The sequence below is a fragment of the Rhipicephalus microplus genome, chromosome 4, assembly GCF_043290135.1.
Source record: "Rhipicephalus microplus isolate Deutch F79 chromosome 4, USDA_Rmic, whole genome shotgun sequence".
Classification (NCBI taxonomy): Eukaryota; Metazoa; Arthropoda; class Arachnida; order Ixodida; family Ixodidae; genus Rhipicephalus; species Rhipicephalus microplus.
In genome coordinates, this window is record NC_134703.1 from 108,858,330 (window position 1) to 108,876,504 (window position 18,175).

Below are 18,175 nucleotides of genomic sequence, written 5' to 3' on the forward strand. Positions count from 1 at the left end.
GGCTCTTTCCGTCCTCCTGGGGAAGTAGTTATTTCCCTTCGGTTTGTCCAGGGGATTAAATGTGGCGAAAGAAAAGCAGCAGCATCCTGTATGCAAATAGCATGTGATAGGTACAGACCATACAGCTCGGTTGGTGCATATACGTCCTCGGTGTAGTCCGGGGGCATGCGTAGAGAAGGGCGCGGGAGCACGTATACACGCACACGTGCAAACACACGCAAGAACTTACATTAACGTCGGTCAAAAATGTTTCAAAGATCCTGTTTCGAGCCAGGGATTATTACACTCTGCAAGGTAGTCGTTAGACTGTCATTGTGGCGCTATTCTTACAGGAACTTTACACTCTGTTCTCAACGCGGTAGGCACATTGGTCAAGGTTCTGAGGGCTACGACTCTACAGTAACGACTTCAAAAATGCACTTCAAGATTTGTAGCCTCTCTCCTCCTCTTAACTCTTAGCCTTTCTGTTGTCACAATTGTAGCGCTAGAAGCTCATATATAGCAACTGCCGGGGACTATATAAGGTATCAAGCCTGTGCAGAGCAGGCACTTCCATGTCAACGAAGATAAAAACCGACTGCGTCTGCTACACGTTCGCAGCATTGCTGGAAGGCAGCGCCCTACACACACTCAAACCGAAAACCGCGAGAGCGAGCACCACTCCAGCCAGCCGCGTGTCGCTACTGGGCCGTGGCGGCACGAGAGCCCCTGGGCCTGGTCGTCCGTTGGGCACGTGGTGGTTAGGCAGCTGGCGCCCTAGCTCGGCGCGCTGGGTGGGTGGGGGTGGCGACACCGGAGTTGTGGTGGCCGCCGGCACATCGACGTATACACGCACGCGTACGCTGCCGAGCGTGAACGCGATAAAGTGCCAAGTGTGCGCCACTGCGCACGGCGGCAGCTGTGTGCGACAACGTCGACGACGAAGAAAGGCGCTGTACGTACAGCAGTGGCGACCGCTGCTTTCGCGCCGATCGCACTGCGGTCACGTCATCCGCCGCCGCCGCAGTTTGCTCGCGCCCGTGCGCGCGCCTTTCCCTCATAATTTTTTTCTGTACTCTTTGTTTTCTCCGCGAAACCAACGCCCCATTGAGAGGACTGCGGCAATGCCGAACGCGCTTGCGGAGGGACGCTTTGCGTATGCGGCTTCCGGTGCACGCGTGCATAAGGACGCATTCGAAAGCGTCGCTCGTGTCAATTGAGCGCCTTGTAATGTTCTCGCCCTTTCTGGGGCGTTCCATTTTCTGTTAAGCAGCAACTTCCTTCGGGTAATGAGACTCGGAACTTACGCGAAATGGAGTTCAAGCTGTTGGGACGACACGCGCTCCGCACGGGGTCTGCCCGGAAAACAGCTGCGAGGCTACAGTTTGCACGTCGCGGTGTTTAAACGATTTGACAAAACCTATGCGCCAAGATGTGACTGTCATGACCCATGTCATGCACGATCTTGAAAGCACATAAAATGAAAAGGAATTCACCATAAGTGTAACAAAGTGTGTATGACAACTCTAAACACTGAGCGCTAGTTCTTTTCATACGCACAGAAGTTTAGGATGGCTTAATGGTACAAGCGTAGTATATTCAACCAGCCGAAACATTGGTAAGTCATTCTTTCAGTTGAAGATTAATGCAATGTCATCACAAGGCACTCAGAAATTCCTTCGAAATGTATTCTTGACTTGCATAGGCGAAGCCGTAATGCGAATTCGCAATGAAGAGATGATAATTGATGCTAACCATGAAGGCACTAGGCAAGGCTTTTAATGATATACCCCATGTGATAGATATGATTGCACCTTAAATAATAGCAGTGAAGGCCAACACGAAGCATACGCATGCACCCGCGCGGTAAACTTGCATAGCCCTGAAGCATGTGCGTTAGGCTGTCTTGCCTCAAGGCCTGACCAGACGAATTCGTTGCAGCGAGTGACTTTCTTGACGTGGGGTGCGCCTTTTCTCTATGTAGAGAGAGGGCGCGTGACCTACGCGATGCTGCGTTTCTCTCTTCATAGGAAGGGAGCGCGGCGCCGCGTCAGGGAAGTGACGCGCAGACGCGCTGCGACGGGTGCATGTGGTTCAGCCTTTAAAATCATAGAAAGTTGGTGCGGTTGGTAGGGATTCATCGTAAAGGAAGGTAAGACATGCAAACACGGACACGAACGAAGTGAACTAGGCAACGTGGAACACCGAATAGTAATGCGGGTTGATGACAGTCAGTGGTTGTATATTTCATTGTTCTTTCTTTTTCTGTGTGTGTGGACGCGTTAGGAGACCTTGCCTTAGTTTGTAGTAACTGTGCTGGCTGCCTTCCGCGCTATGGTAAACAGCGCACAAAACTATACATATGCCCATGCCCCCCTTCCACCCATAATTTCTCCGATGAGATTCCCAATCATTCTGCTTCACTTTGCCCACCACTCGAGCAAACAGTGCGTGCCTATAACAGTGCCTACACCGACACGCAAGCCCGGGTGGGATATCACCAAAACGAGTTCACTTAAGTGCGCGCAGGCGTTATACAGAAGGGGCAGCTAGCGCGGCACCCGCGATATATTCGTGGCGTGACAACGAGTTCACTTCGCGCGCCTACGCTCAGCCTCAGCATGCGCCCTCCTGCATGGGGCCCAAGCACGCACGCCTACGGCAGGCGGCGCTGGTGTCAGCGAAGTGCGCGACGATACCCGCTCGCTGAGCTCCGCGCGTCCGTGCAAACACGCAACGCCGCATGCGCGCGTTGCTGCAAAAACCTGCATTCTCGTTATAACGAAGCAACCGGCCTCAAAGTTTCGAACTGTTGCATTTAGAACGTTTTCTCGGGCTAGCACACTGTTTGCATAGTTCGCAAGTGGACGCGAGCCAGGCACACCGCTCGCGTGACGTGATGCGCGCGTCGCGGAGGAACAGCGAAATCCTCTTTGCAGACCGACGCACTCGGACGCGTCGCTGTACACACACGTGCGCCCGGTATAATATAGACGGGTATAATTGCACGCGGTGGAGTATAGCTGATGCAATTATAGGCGGCAGCCGATTGCTCTTGTCTGTTCCACGTATGTCACACTCTTCAGTGTAGCCTGACGGACGCGTATATCTTCTGCAGCTTCGGCACATAAGCAAGAGTTGGCAGCAACGAGTTAAGCGGACACGTCAGCTTTCGCTTGTTTAGTTTGTATACTGTCACGGTTTTGTTTTGTTTTGTTGTTCTTTGTGCGAGATCGATCTGCCACTTGCGCACGAGTAACCGCATGCGCGCATAAAGTGAACTTGACATGACTTGCGACTATATATAAAAATGGCAAGAAAGAAATTACCAGCTGCCACGAATGCCGCGTATATGTTTCACAAAGTGACCTTCAAAAATAATGTCTGCGAGAGAGACGCCCAACGTCCCGCATGTGCATGAAAACGAGTGTCACAATCTTGATGCGAGATAATGTCATGTTCGCGTCTGGGTTGCGTTTTTAGAATCATGCAAGTTTCGATTAGAACGAGTTGAAATTTGATATACCTGTTGTCTAGGCTAACGCTTGTGATAAGCTAGGCAGAGTATATGCACTTTAATTCATAGGTAACAAAGTCTGTACACTCCAAGCCTCGTGTTAAGTGTGGCCCCGTCGCGGTGATCTAGTGTCTAAGGTACTCAGGTGCTGACACGCAGGTCCCGGGATCGAATACCGGCTGCGGCGGCTGCAATTTCGATGGAGGTGGAAATTTTGTAGGCCCGCGTGCTCAGATTTGGGTGCACGTTAGAGAACCCCAGGTGGTCGAAATTTCCGGAGCCGTCCACTACGGCGTCTCTCATAACCATATCGTAGCTTTGGGACGTTCTACCCCACATATTAATCAATCAATCAATCAATCGTGTTAAGTGTGCCTCGGTAAAGAACACAAGGTCAGATCACAAGGTCCAATTACCTGTTTGAGACACCATTCATTTGCAACTTCGCTCGACGGCATTCTCAGCGACGAGAACGATTTGTGCTTTGTTTTCTCGTGACAATGTTGAGCGCTATATTTGCGTGAAAGCCGTGGATGACACTCTCTCATCCCTTTAGGCATTCTTCTTCCCCCGAACTTCTAAATAAATACGGTAAAGTATCGGAAAGTCTAGACTTTAGTGCGCACTGCAGCCACTGTTAAAGACCTCATAAAGATCTAAGTTAAGTGACGTGGACTGACTCTTAATGGGTTAAAGAATTCTTTGTCGTAGATACACAGTCTAAGTACTGATGCTCCTTTATTTATTATTGAAATACATTTATTTTATATATGTGAGAGTCACATGTGTAGCGCTCTCTTCAGGAAGGCACGTTGACTCTCCTGAAAGAGTCGCAGAGCCTCATAAAGGAGGTCAATGTGACTCTCAAAGAAGAATCAATGTTCTTGACAACCATACACTCTAAGAAAAGAAACAATGTCATTTGACTCCTCCTGCATACAGAGCCACATGCGTAGCATTCTCTATAGAGAGTCCCATTGACTATCTTTAGGAAAGTCAACGCAACTCCCTAAAAATAGTGCTACATATTTGATTCTGAGATGCATAAAAAATAGTCAAAAGACACCTTGTTTTCTTAGAGCGTATGCGGTGGTCAAGCTCCTCTGCTAGAACTGCATGAGTGGCCACTACGAGCAAGGCATTACCAAGTTTCGCGCAGGTCATATGACCATGAAGTTAGGTATTTTTTATATTAAATATGACAGGAAGGCTTTCAAGCGAGAGAGGGAGGAAAGGTAAGAGGGTAAGAAAAGGGATGAAAATACATTGAAAGAAAGAGTCGGTATATAGCTAGACATTTATTTGTCTGCATTACGATCTGTATAAGAAGCGGGATAGACGTGACGTGAAGGGATGAATATTCATGACGTTAATAGAAAGGTTAACAAGAAAGCTTGATGTATACAAATGGTACCGCTATATATATATATATATATATATATATATATATATATATATATATATATATATATATATATATATATATATATATATATAGAGAGAGAGAGAGAGAGAGAGAGAGAGAGTCGGACTTAGTCGCGGACTAAACGTGCTCAGATATGCTGCGGCGCATATAACACAAAGATAACAGCTACTTTTTTACTGCAAAGCAACAATAAAAAGACAAGAAATGGAAGTCAACAACGTCTACTCACTTGGTTTAATTAATCGAATATAACTGCATGATCAACTGGCTGTTTTTTAGTGTTCCGGAAGCGGAACACATGCTGTGAGTTGCAGATGTGAAACTACATTGATGGGTTTCCTATAGAAACATTGCTCTTTTTCAGGGCCCACAGTGAAACCAGGTAACATGAAGCCAGTTTGTTGCGACAAAAACACTACCTTGTTTATTTAACACTATGTTCACGGTTTAACACTATGTTCACGGTTTGTCGTCACATGACTTTCTCATTGAGACAAACAGCTCACTAAGCGTGGCTTTTACATATGTTGCACCATCCATATCGTCCAACTTGCGGCGGGGTATTTAAGATTCAGTTCAGGTTGCATCCTGCACACCTGCCCCGCGTGCAGTATGTAGTGTAGATGCATAACTCGTTGATGTTCTTTTATACTACATAAATGATATAGGAGACTTGCACGCACCACGAGGTATTATCAGATGTCTCTCGCGTGTGGTTGCGACCCATTGCATTAATGTCATATTTTACCTCCATATAGTTGCCTTTATTAGTCGGAAGCCGACATCACTAACCTTAGCGATGGCAACATTCCTTACCTTGGTTCGGTGATACCGAGTATTAGGCAGCCCCGTGTACTTACAGGACAACCAGGGAAGGGCTGAGTGATTGAACCGCAGAATGCGGTAAACAGAAAGTAATTTTAAATTGTGGAGTAATGTTTTACTGCAGCATGCTGGACTACACCACAAAGTCAGAGGCGTTTGCACAACCCTGTAGTCTCCAAAAAGCCCACGATGTACACCGCTCAGGTTTGACAGGTTCAATCGATACAAACGATTGAAGGGGGGGAAACATCAAAGCGAGTTCCCGTAAAGGTAATTTGGTTATATATGAAGTGAGCTCAGGAAGGAGTCCAATAAGTTCAAAAAATGATGAGCCGACGGGAAGAGCTCAGTGTCATACAGTACCGGGTGTGCTTCTTATCACTTTATAAGCAGCTGTATCGGCCATGAATGGCTCCCTCCATATCCTTCACCGAAGTCGCAGCATAAGCACCGGGATCTGCAGAGTGATGTAAACAAGTTGGTTAGAGTTAACCTCAAGTACACAAAGTTGGTTAATGACACCCTGGGGACGTATACAGGACGTCGAAAAGCATGCATGGTTTGGCGGGGAGCATTCACCTGGCAATACTTTTTTATTAGAGTTTCGGGACGAGTGCCTGCCATGGAACGAGTGTGGAGCGCAGAATGCACACTTCTGCTCTGATGCATCGCGGCCTCCGCCGCTTCGGGCAAAGAGCAGCAGCCGCCGCATTCGGAAGCTTGCGCACGCTCACTCTCGCTCATTGGCGCCCTCGCCCCTGCTCGCACACACCGGGCCAGGTAGAAGTCGGCATTGCCGCCGCCGCACACAGAGGCTCGCGGACGCCGCTCGCGATTGGGAGTGCGCGCTCCTGGGTGTGTGGTGGTGTGTGTGTACGTACGTGTGTTCGGCTCGCGAAGAGAGCGGCGCACCTCTTGACGTCAGAAGGTTCTCCGCTCATCAGTGGTGCGCGCGCGTCTTCTTGTTCCCGCACGCACCTCGACAGGTCACCGGAGGACGCAACCCCGGAGACGCTGCTGACCACGGCTCCCGTGACGAACGCTGCTCTTGACCCAGTGGTGCTGCGACGTGAGGAGAAGGAGGCTGCTGGGAGTTTCGCCGGAGATCCCAAGACGACGCCACCGCTGGCGACCGCGAACTCCTCCCGGTCTTCAAAGGTGGAACGCAGTCATCGCTGGACACCGTCGTCTCCTCGACGTCCGCAGACTGGTCAGCCTGCTTGTGGAACTGTGCGTGTGGGCTTGTGACGTACTGTGGACAGTGAGGACTCTATCGTCGGTCGGGGGAAGTGTCCATTGTTCGGGACCAAGCCGTGCTCTCCATATTGCTGCTTCACGGATTTCTCTCCATTTGATAAGCGTCGACCAGAACAGGTATCGGTTGTTCCGGAAAGCATCAGTCAGAGCCGCAGTGAATTTCCCATCCAGTCGAGACCTCAGCCTCCGCGCGGCTGTTGAAGCCCTGACGGTTACCGTGCAAGACGCGTATTGTGACCCGGACTGTAGCCACCAGTGACTCTCGGCCTGCCGTGACGGTGGCGTCTTTGCCGGAGGCCTTCAGACAGCGGCAGGAGCGAGACGACCCAGCGGCTGCGGCGGCGAAGGCGGAAGGGCCGGCCCTGAGCTACCGGCATGCCTTCATGGACCTGAGCGTGCCCAAGCGGGCAGCGACTCCCCCCGGCTCCTCGGCGACCCCTCAACGTCCACTGCCGGTGCCGGCCATGGTTCATCACGTTCCCGGATCCCCGCCCGCCTTCTCGGCATCGGACACGGCGCCGGCTGCTATCCCCGGTGAGTGAATGTACTTATACAAACAACAGTCGGCTAATGTTTTCCATCAACTTGTTAGCGTGTAATAAGCCGTAGGCATGCTTAGTAGTAACCATGCACAGTAGGCTGTGCATGGTGAGTAGTATGGTTGAAGCTAGATCTCACACAGCGGTGCTGGCTGAGTAACGGCAAAGCCCAGCACATAGCCAGAAGGTTCAGGTTAAGGGGCACTTACAGCGCTGTTTTTTGAGTGGTACACTTAAACACAAGAAGTACATCGAGCGAAAATTTCGGAACAAATAATTGTGGAATTTCAAGCACGTCAAGTGGACGAAGGTTTCTTACGCGTAAAGAAGAAAATGCTCATTTCGTATTCCTTCAGTTGGTGCTCTCTCACGGGTCTCTCTCCACTTAGAGACTTCAGAGAACCTAATGTAGACGCTTTTTAGAAGTTTTCTGTGCACTGTTTGGTGATAAGGCGTAGTGAATACGTACGCAGCATCTCATTTAAATTAATAAAATTTACAAATCTGAGAAAAACGCTTCGAGAATAGCGTTTAGCTCAAAACGATTACAGTGCATTTCTAATGGTATGAGAAGCAACACGCTGGTTTTCTTTTGTTTTGTTTTTGTTAGAACGGAAATTTCAGTAGATACATGACATAGCATCTTCGCTGCAAGGAAGCGGCGGGAATACAGGCAGAGCACTCCAGACTGTCGCCGATGTGCAACGCCATTCGCAACTGCAATTACATGAGCCGTTACATCATCACTGCTTTTACTAGTAGTAGTTGTTTGGTTTTCTTTGAGATATTTACGCATTTATTGAGTAAGTATATATTCTTGTTCTTGGTTCATGTGAAGCTGGTCCAGTTGTCTGCATCATTACTTGGCATATAGCAATAAAATTACTGGCCAACCTTTATGATCCCCTTTCTGTTCAATTTACGTCATTTTAGTCCGAAATTTCAAAAAAAGAATATGTAGGGCGCAAGAGAACTCTGGAAGGCTTGAACTTGGAGAGTTCGTCTAGCCCGTGAGTAACAGCACTCAACTTTTTTGGCTATATATACAAATTTGGTCGCCGACGAAAAGTACTCTCAACTGCACATGTGATGAAGAATGACACACACGAAAGCAATGCAAAAACGTCAGGCCTGCGTGGAAGGCGCAGCACTGTCACAGCGAAAGATATAGAACAGCGGCCTTTCAGAGCCTTTTCTCAACACTCATTGGGTATCTACTGCAAGCACACTTAAGTGATACCTACTATGGCATTAATAATAAACTTTCTGGTAGTAGGCCGGCATTCGCTATGCTACTTTTCGTCATTCTTCTGAGAAGCGTGGTATCCGCTAAACACATGCAAGGATTTTCGTGCCAATTGTTCATGCAGTGGCTGATGACGATGAGGAATTATGGCTGAAGTGAGTATGCGCCACAGGTAATAGGCGAACAAGAAGAAGCTTTTGTAATGGGTTAGAGCATTGGACGACCCACTAGTCACGCTATTGGAACTGTGCGACCACTCGGGTTTCTTTCGCTGTTTTAAACGCTTTATAAGTCGTATTAACGCGATTGTTTTCCCGACATCAAGCCTACTAAGGCCAGTTCGCCAGCAACAACTCACAAGCACCGGCATATAGCTCAGTGGTAGAATACTGGGCTGGCACCCAGCAGACCCGGGTTTCGAGGCCCACTGTGTCTTTGGAGCTAGGCTTTTTTTTTCTAATTTCGCGCGATGTGGTTACGGACACCGGCGGCGGCGGAAGCGGTGGACAACTGCGCGTGACCCGAGTTGTGATCACATAACAGGTCTCGCTGCAAAACTCCTTCCACGTGGGACCGGAAATAGGTGGCACTAGAATTTAGCAGCAACAGTTCTGGAGGCTTGTTTTTCGCACTTTTTGTAATAATAATAATAATAATAATAATAATAATAATAATAATAATAATAATAATAATAATAATAATAATAATAATAATAATAATAATAATACCTCAAATTTTACTCCCAAAACCACTACGCCATGATTGCGAGAGACGCTGTAGTAAAGGGCTCCTGAAATTTCGACCATCCGGTTTTCTTTAACGTAAACTGACACCGCACAGTACAGGGGCCTCAACGATTTCGCCTCCACTGAAATGCGACCGGGGCGGCTGGAATCGAACCCTTGACGTTCGGATCAGCAGCCGAGCATCTTATACCCGACACTGAACGACCGTGTTGAACGTGCACTTCTTGTGTCGTATGTTGCAACTGCATTATCATGAGATCAATAAACTGAAACGCCAAATGCCCATCAGAAAAAAAAAATTATGAACGGCCAAGTTTGTCATCGAAATGCTACGACACTGAACGACAGCACAGATGCTCGCGCGCGACCAATCGTGACAAGTGCTTCTTTGTAGTCATATATGGTGGATCTTACTCAATTTGGGTACGTTCCCTTAAGTCCATCAGTGCTTGCTCCTCATGGCTAAATCTAGTCATGTTATTGATCATTCAGTCGAACTCAGCACTTTATTTTGGTTCTTGGTAAAGTGCAACTTAAACCAGGAAACTAGACGAAAAGGTGCAGTTTCTCGGCCACATCTGGTATTTTACGTAGGATACGATTGCAAGCGTATCCGTCGTTTGTGAGAAGAAGCAAAAATGAGTCACAGATAAACATACCGAAGACCCACAGGGAAGGTGAAAAGACGGCGTAAACGTACCGTTCAAAAATCTGTCTTCTCGTCGCTTTCTCACAATTACTAGAGACGCTAACCGCTTGTAAAAGAACAGTGCGAGACCGCGCTGTGTAGTCTCGAGCTGAACATTCATCCTTCTAATCCTTAATCCTCTTCTTTTCTATCTCTTTCCTTTCTAATATTCCCCTCCCCCCTCCCCAAACGTAGGGTAGCCAACCAAGCCAACCTTGGTTAAACTCCCTGCCTTTTCTCTCTATTTCTCTTTCTCTCTCTCCCTCTCTCTCTCTAGAGACACTATTACTCAACGTAACCAGGACCTGCATAACTTACGAGTTCGTTTTGTTTCATTCTGTTTTTTTTGTTCTATATCTTTATGTATACATTTACGGCTGCCTTATCTCTACGATGGTTCGGGCAGGGTTCCACATTTAAATGCAAAAAAAAGGAGTGGTATTGCAATGGAATTGGTATACGTTATTCTGGACAAGGACTGTTTAAAGTCGTCCACTGTATACATTATATGTAGGCAACAGTTATGCGCGTATGTACCAAGCAAAATTCTTGTAGGTCTGAAAGAAAGTACGAAAAGGCCTAAACCTCAAAACAAAACACCGGGGGGCGAAGAAAATATCGCGAAAATGATCTCCAGATTTCTCTATCAAGATCACTGGATCTTGAAAAGGTTGCTGCATGCAACATTTTCACGTACTACCATATCAGGTGTGTGAGGTGAGACGTTAGCACATTTCATTGTTAGTGCACAGGTATACTTGTATAACTGGCTTCATGTAACTTTGAGCTGCAACATCAGTTATAATCACAGTTGAGGGAGTTGGGCATAGGTTGACTTCAACAAACGAGAGAGACTGGGAGGCAGTGATTTGCATGAGTGTACATCGACGTAACCTGTAGCTGCCATCTTACGCCAGTAACGACACTATAGCGTGACTACAGTTCATTGGCGCTAATTTGGCCCAATCTGCCACGTGCACGCCACCTGTAAAGTGGCTACACATTACGTAGTTTCTAAACACTTATCTCATACTTTCTTTTGCAAGACGCACGAGAGCAATCGTTCGACAGTATGCGTTCAACGAACTAATACCTAAAAGCACGGCCTCAGCCATCACCCTCTTTCTGTCCCCACGATTGAGCGCCTGATTGATTGATTGATATGTGGGGTTTAACGACCCAAAACCACTATATGATTATGACAGACGCCGTAGTGGAGGGCTCCGGAAATTTCGACCACCTGGGGTTCTTTAACGTGCACCCAAATCTGAGCACACGGGCCTACAACATTTCCGCCTCCATCGGAAATGCAGCCGCCGCAGCCGGGATACGAACCCGCGACACGATTGAGCGCCTAGTTTGTTCTTTGTAGTAGGGATACACGTGGGAAAAGCATAGGAAGACTAGGGATCGATTAGGTACGCACGCCATACTAAACAAGGGAAAAGTTTGAATTTGGAAGAGCGCATGTAGGCGATTGCAGCCTTAATGTGTTTAGAAATACTTTTGTCCTAGACATCAATAACATATCAAGAGAACATTTTCATGTTAGACATACATTAGCGATGATGACAAAACAGACTTCATTTACATGAACATGGATATGAGATGACGTGAAAGAAACATGTACACATTCGATGTTTCACACTAGCACAGACGCACAAAAATGTGTCACAAAAAAAAGAGGTACACATTAGCATATGGCATGGTAAATAAGAGGCACAAATAAAACATGAATATGTAATGTTTGTTTAGAAAAAGTGTTTAAAGACTTCGAGTACTTCGTATACTTGACTATATGGGAGAGCAGTGAGCCCTCCCTATTACAGATAAACTCCAATTGTAGAAACACCGATACCTGTAGCCACAAATCATGCACTCTATCTCTATCTTGCACCCTGAAGCGACCAGATTTTGCAAAGCTGGTCTATAAATATGAAAAATTTATAAAGGGTACACGGATTGACAAGAAAAAGCAAAAATATGCAGAATTAGGTACTGTATGAGCAGACCAGTTACAACAGAGTCGACAATACACGTCGTATGCAAAATGCCCCGCCGCGGTGGTCTAGTGGCTAAGGTACTCGGCTGCTGACCCGCAGGTCGCGGGATCAAATCCCGGCTGCGGTGGCTGCATTTCCGATGGAGGTGGAAATGTTGTAGGCCTGAGTGCTCAGATTTTGGCGCACGTTAAAGAACCCCAGGAGGTCAAAATTTCTGGAGCCCTCCACTACGACGTCTCTCATAGACATATGGTGGTTTTAGGACGTTAAACCCCAGATATCAGTCAATCAATCGTATGCAACTAACCGTACAAAAAATAGCTACGTTCCTGCTGATAACATTTCTCCATCCATCCATCCATCCATCCATCCATCCATCCATCCATCCATCCATCCATCCATCCATCCATCCATCCATCCATCCATCCATCCATCCATCCATCCATCCATCCATCCATCCATCCATCCATCCATCCATCCATCCATCCATCCATCCATCCATCCATCCATCCATCCATCCATCCATCCATCCATCCATCCATCCATCCATCCATCCATCCATCCATCCATCCATCCATCCATCCATCCATCCATCCATCCATCCATCCATCCATCCATCCATCCATCCATCCATCCATCCATCCATCCATCCATCCATCCATCCATCCATCCATCCATCCATCCATCCATCCATCCATCCATCCATCCATCCATCCATCCATCCATCCATCCATCCATCCATCCATCCATCCATCCATCCATCCATCCATCCATCCATCCATCCATCCATCCATCCATCCATCCATCCATCCATCCATCCATCCATCCATCCATCCATCCATCCATCCATCCATCCATCCATCCATCCATCCATCCATCCATCCATCCATCCATCCATCCATCCATCCATCCATCCATCCATCCATCCATCCATCCATCCATCCATCCATCCATCCATCCATCCATCCATCCATCCATCCATCCATCCATCCATCCATCCATCCATCCATCCATCCATCCATCCATCCATCCATCCATCCATCCATCCATCCATCCATCCATCCATCCATCCATCCATCCATCCATCCATCCATCCATCCATCCATCCATCCATCCATCCATCCATCCATCCATCCATCCATCCATCCATCCATCCATCCATCCATCCATCCATCCATCCATCCATCCATCCATCCATCCATCCATCCATCCATCCATCCATCCATCCATCCATCCATCCATCCATCCATCCATCCATCCATCCATCCATCCATCCATCCATCCATCCATCCATCCATCCATCCATCCATCCATCCATCCATCCATCCATCCATCCATCCATCCATCCATCCATCCATCCATCCATCCATCCATCCATCCATCCATCCATCCATCCATCCATCCATCCATCCATCCATCCATCCATCCATCCATCCATCCATCCATCCATCCATCCATCCATCCATCCATCCATCCATCCATCCATCCATCCATCCATCCATCCATCCATCCATCCATCCATCCATCCATCCATCCATCCATCCATCCATCCATCCATCCATCCATCCATCCATCCATCCATCCATCCATCCATCCATCCATCCATCCATCCATCCATCCATCCATCCATCCATCCATCCATCCATCCATCCATCCATCCATCCATCCATCCATCCATCCATCCATCCATCCATCCATCCATCCATCCATCCATCCATCCATCCATCCATCCATGACCCGAGAGGTTCTGCGCTCTCAATTAAAGTCCGAGTGGTTACATTCATCAGCGGAAGTTACAGATGTCCTTATTAAACGTTATAAAAACAACAAAACTTGAATAACGAATGGAAGTTATGGTGATAGCTTGGGTGTTTTAAGGCAATGTAAAAAAGTATATCTGATAAGTTTGAACGAACTAGGTTTCTATACTGGTCACACCCCTTCTGAAAGATAATGCAAGTAAAGATGAACGTCATCAGCTTGTGCGAGAGGGATATTCACTTTACGTTAGGATGGTTGCGGATTTCTGCTGAGCACGGTGCAGCATCGTGGAGGAACATGCGTCAAAGGGAGCAAAAGATAGCGAAACAAAATCGAATAGAAATAGAGAACTGTGATAGAAAATTAAGAAGCGGTGAGTGGAAAGGTAAAGTTACCTTCCCGCGATGAGTTCCCATCAAACCTAGACCTCAGCAATGGTCATGGGGTTATACAGCGTCCGCCTCCGATGCGGGAGAGACTGGGTGCGATTCCTCAGTGCCCCCCGACACGCCCCAGTTTTAAATGCGAAAGCATCTGGCGCTCGGTGCATTGTCCATTCTGCGGCGTCCGCACCCATACTGCCCATGCGCCAACTCTCCTCCCTCTTTTCGCGGTGGAGTGGAGGAGGTAGCATGAGCGCTGCCTCTTTTTCGTTTCTCCTCTCCCGTTTTTTAGGGGCGAAGCTTCTTATAGCGGCACCTGTTTGTCCCTCGTAGCCGTTGTAGTAAGTGTGTAACAAATATAATATTTTGACCTCCAAGGTGGTGCTGGTGAGAGATTTCTTCTGTGCGTTGTTCAACAATAAAAGATAGTGCTCAATGTACATGCCAATGGCTGCTAAGGGGGAATGAGAGACAGGAGCATTCGGCTTTTAGTTAAGGTGCACGCTGCGTTTAACAACGCACAGAAGACAAGAAAGGGTTGCTACGTTATATTCGCTAGGCGTAAGCTCCTAGGTTTTAGAAAGGTTTAGTGAGCGTTGGGCCGCAGTGCCATGAATACAGTGAACTAGTATATACCATGAACTCGAGGTGGTTAAAGGTGGGAAGTAGACACGAAGCGCAAGCCGTAAGAAAGTGTGCGTGTGCCTCCTCTCGTTCAGTCCTTGGAATGTCCGCTGGATGGCGGTGCTTCTATACGGGGAACATATGATGAAACGATGCGAGATGGTGGTACTTGGAGTGTTCAATAGATGGACGAACGGACACACGGAAACATGCATGGATGGACGCATGGACGGACGCAGGGGCGGATGCATTCACGAACGCAGGGAGAAACGCACTGATGGACGTGCGGACGCACGAACAGACGCAGGCACGGACGGGCGGATGAACGCACGGGCGGCAACACAGACGCACGAATAGATGGACGGAAGCAAGAACGAATGGACGGACGGATGCTTCGCCCCACTATCCATCATTCACTCCGTGGATATGCTGCCATTTTTTCTCTCTCCGCCACAGCTCTGCGCTCGTAAATAATGGGGCGCTGGCTCGCTTGCGTTGCACTCTCCTCCGCAATGGCGCTGTGAACGCTCGCAAAGCTGAACGTAAATGGCAATGCCGGCAAGCAGATTTCGAAGCTGCGAAAGCGCGCGTTCGCTGTGCTTCCGTCAAGCTCCCTCTGTGCAGCGGTGTGCGAAACGCCATGAACGTCGGCGCTAGTTGCAGCGGCAGGTAGCGCCGACGTGAAGCAAAGGAAGGATAGGGAAGCCGAACGTAAACGTCAGTGTCGGCAAGCGGTAATTCAAACGCCTTGACAACCACCATGCCATAAGTCGCATAAGAGAAATGGAAACTCTATGCGCACACCCCGTGATGTTTTCGCATCGCACAATGGTTGCTCATGGGAAATATGATGTGTAATTTTTCCTAACAACTATAGAAGTACCCAGTGGTGGCGTTCAGCGTTGCGGGAACACATACCTTGACAGGGTGGCCTCTAAGTTTTGTTTGTTCCCACTAAATTCTTCCCTTCCTGCCCACAACGATGGTGCGCCATGCGTCCTATGCAAAAATAAGCTTCTTAGTTTTGCTCGAACTACTATTAGTGCTACCAATCACAATAATGGGCGACATGTCGGAGCGCTTGTTTCTGCTTTCGAAGAACCCTAAGTTCAAGCCAGCGCAATCAAACCCAGCGCGTCACTCTTTGAAGGAGGATGCTCCAGCATTTCACCACAGCTATGGTGCAATATGCCGAACGCGGCTGGAGTCTCACTTTTTGTCACTTTGCTTTTCTTTCTTTCTGCTGCTTACTACTACCCTTTAGTCCTTCTGTAATTTATCTAGGTTATGCTACATCACGGAAACATTATTAAATACACGCTGTTAAGAGCACATGCGCGTGTTTCGCGCTGCTCTCGTGAGAGGAAGCAAGCACTTCCAAATCCCTGTGCCCACGTTGTTACAACGCGCGTCTCGCGTACGTGCTTCCAGGTGGTCTCGAAGCGTGCTTGAATCAGGCGACCAGAGATAGCCGCCACCTGTCGACTTCGTGCGCGGCTCAGGATATGCACGGAGTGAAACCCCGTGGCGTCACTGCGCCGCCTACGCGCTGCGTATACGTGACACGCTACATTGCGCGCAAATGCCGCTGCAGCTTGCATTGCAAAGGCTGAGAAACGAAGGAAGGGTTGAAAGAAGTATAGGAAAGCACAGCGACGGGTTTTGCGAGTCGCGCTCGCGCGTCTGCAGCTCTGTCGCACCGTGTGTGTGTCATGAAAGATGATTTCGCGTAAAATAAACACAAAAAGAAAAATTGAACATTTTTTAATACAGCTTGAGAAGTTGTGACGTATAGTGTATAATTAAGTGAGGTTCGCACAATTCTGACACTTTGTAAAAAATTAGGTTGGTTTCTGAACACAATTAAAATGCTGATTACGAATGGATATAGGCACGCTGATATCAACTACAATGATTGGAAGAATTTTGTAATGGGACGCATTGGTGACATATATATAGTAAAGCAGTTTGCTCCCTTAATGACACTTGGCGTGTTTATAAGTAGCACTCTAGGATAAGGGTGTTTTGGTAGGTCAAAACACCCTTTCGTAGGGTGTTGCTTATAGACACGGAAAGCGCCCTTAATGGTAAGAACTGATTCACTGTGCACGTATTCTCTATACGCACAATAACAATTTACAAAGAGATTCCATCATTCTTGTTCTTAAACTACATATAAAGTAAATTAGAATCTTATCAATCAAAGATTGTGATGAGTTAGAATTATTGGTGGTGGTGTTGTCGTACGCGACAAACCCGCACTGTACAACGTTCAAAATAATACATAGTATGGCACCTTGAGCTTACTTTGTACTTGCTTTATAGGTCTGTATGCCTGAACTTATGTCGGTGAGCTGATTTTCCTTCCAGAAGTTCACGCCACTATGCTAGTGCCGATTTCGTAAATCCTTTATTGACAGTTCGGCTCGGCCAATTCACGCAGGCCGCTCACCCTATAACTATACGTCCTATATGCTGGCGCGTGCTAACAAACATTCAATTAGACCAAGCTGTAGCATTCCATTAACAAGCAGATACGAGTTCGTTGTAGGCCTTAATTCGAAAAACTTCAACTTCAACCCTTAATACGTGTCAAGCTGCTCTTTTCCTGAATCTTTTTTTTTTCCTTTGTGTTCAAACCTTTTTCTATCTCATTGTTCAACTACGCAAACATGCTAGCGTTTTACCGGATGCTATATTGTTTTTGAAATGCTCGGGGAAGCTACGTGATGGCAGTGCAAAAAAGAGAAACAACTTCACTGGTGCATCAGCCAGTCTTTGACGCGCTCTATGCTAATTGCGCCGGCACAAGGACCACTGACCTCCTGTTTCGGCCAGACACGAGCTGTCTACTGCACTTTCATGAAAACAAAACAGCGCGCTCGGCTACAGAGACAAAGCAGACATGAATTTTACCAATGCCTGTCGCTCTCGTCTCTCTTTCTATTTCTGTTAGTGCTTAGCTTCAAGTGCACTGATTCAGGTTTGTTGCTCCACATTTTTTCAAAGCTGTAATTTCTTCTTTTTTTTTCGGTACATGCCTTTCAATCCGGTCGAGCTGAATTCCCGTCAACCACCACGAGCGATACACCTGTGATGCATTAACTCGTTAAATTGCAGATGAAACCTGGCTTGTGATTGACCTTGTGAGTCCGAACCTCGACACTGATGCGTCTCGTAT

The 18,175-nt window shown here is 47.5% G+C and overlaps 1 protein-coding gene across 3 annotated transcripts in view; it reads left to right on the top strand.

The window, feature by feature from the left end:
- Positions 1–18,175, top strand: part of LOC119172263 (paired box protein Pax-6-like) — a 243,714-nt gene that overhangs the window by 83,920 nt on the left and 141,619 nt on the right. For 2 of the 3 annotated variants that reach the window (XM_075893483.1, XM_075893484.1), the window contains exon 3: positions 6,734–7,538. In XM_075893483.1, coding sequence (XP_075749598.1) covers positions 7,388–7,538 — 151 coding nt within the window. In that variant the 5' untranslated portion in view covers positions 6,734–7,387. Of the gene's footprint in view, positions 1–6,573; positions 7,539–18,175 lie in introns of those variants that run through there. The other variant, XM_037423305.2, reaches the window with a different exon arrangement.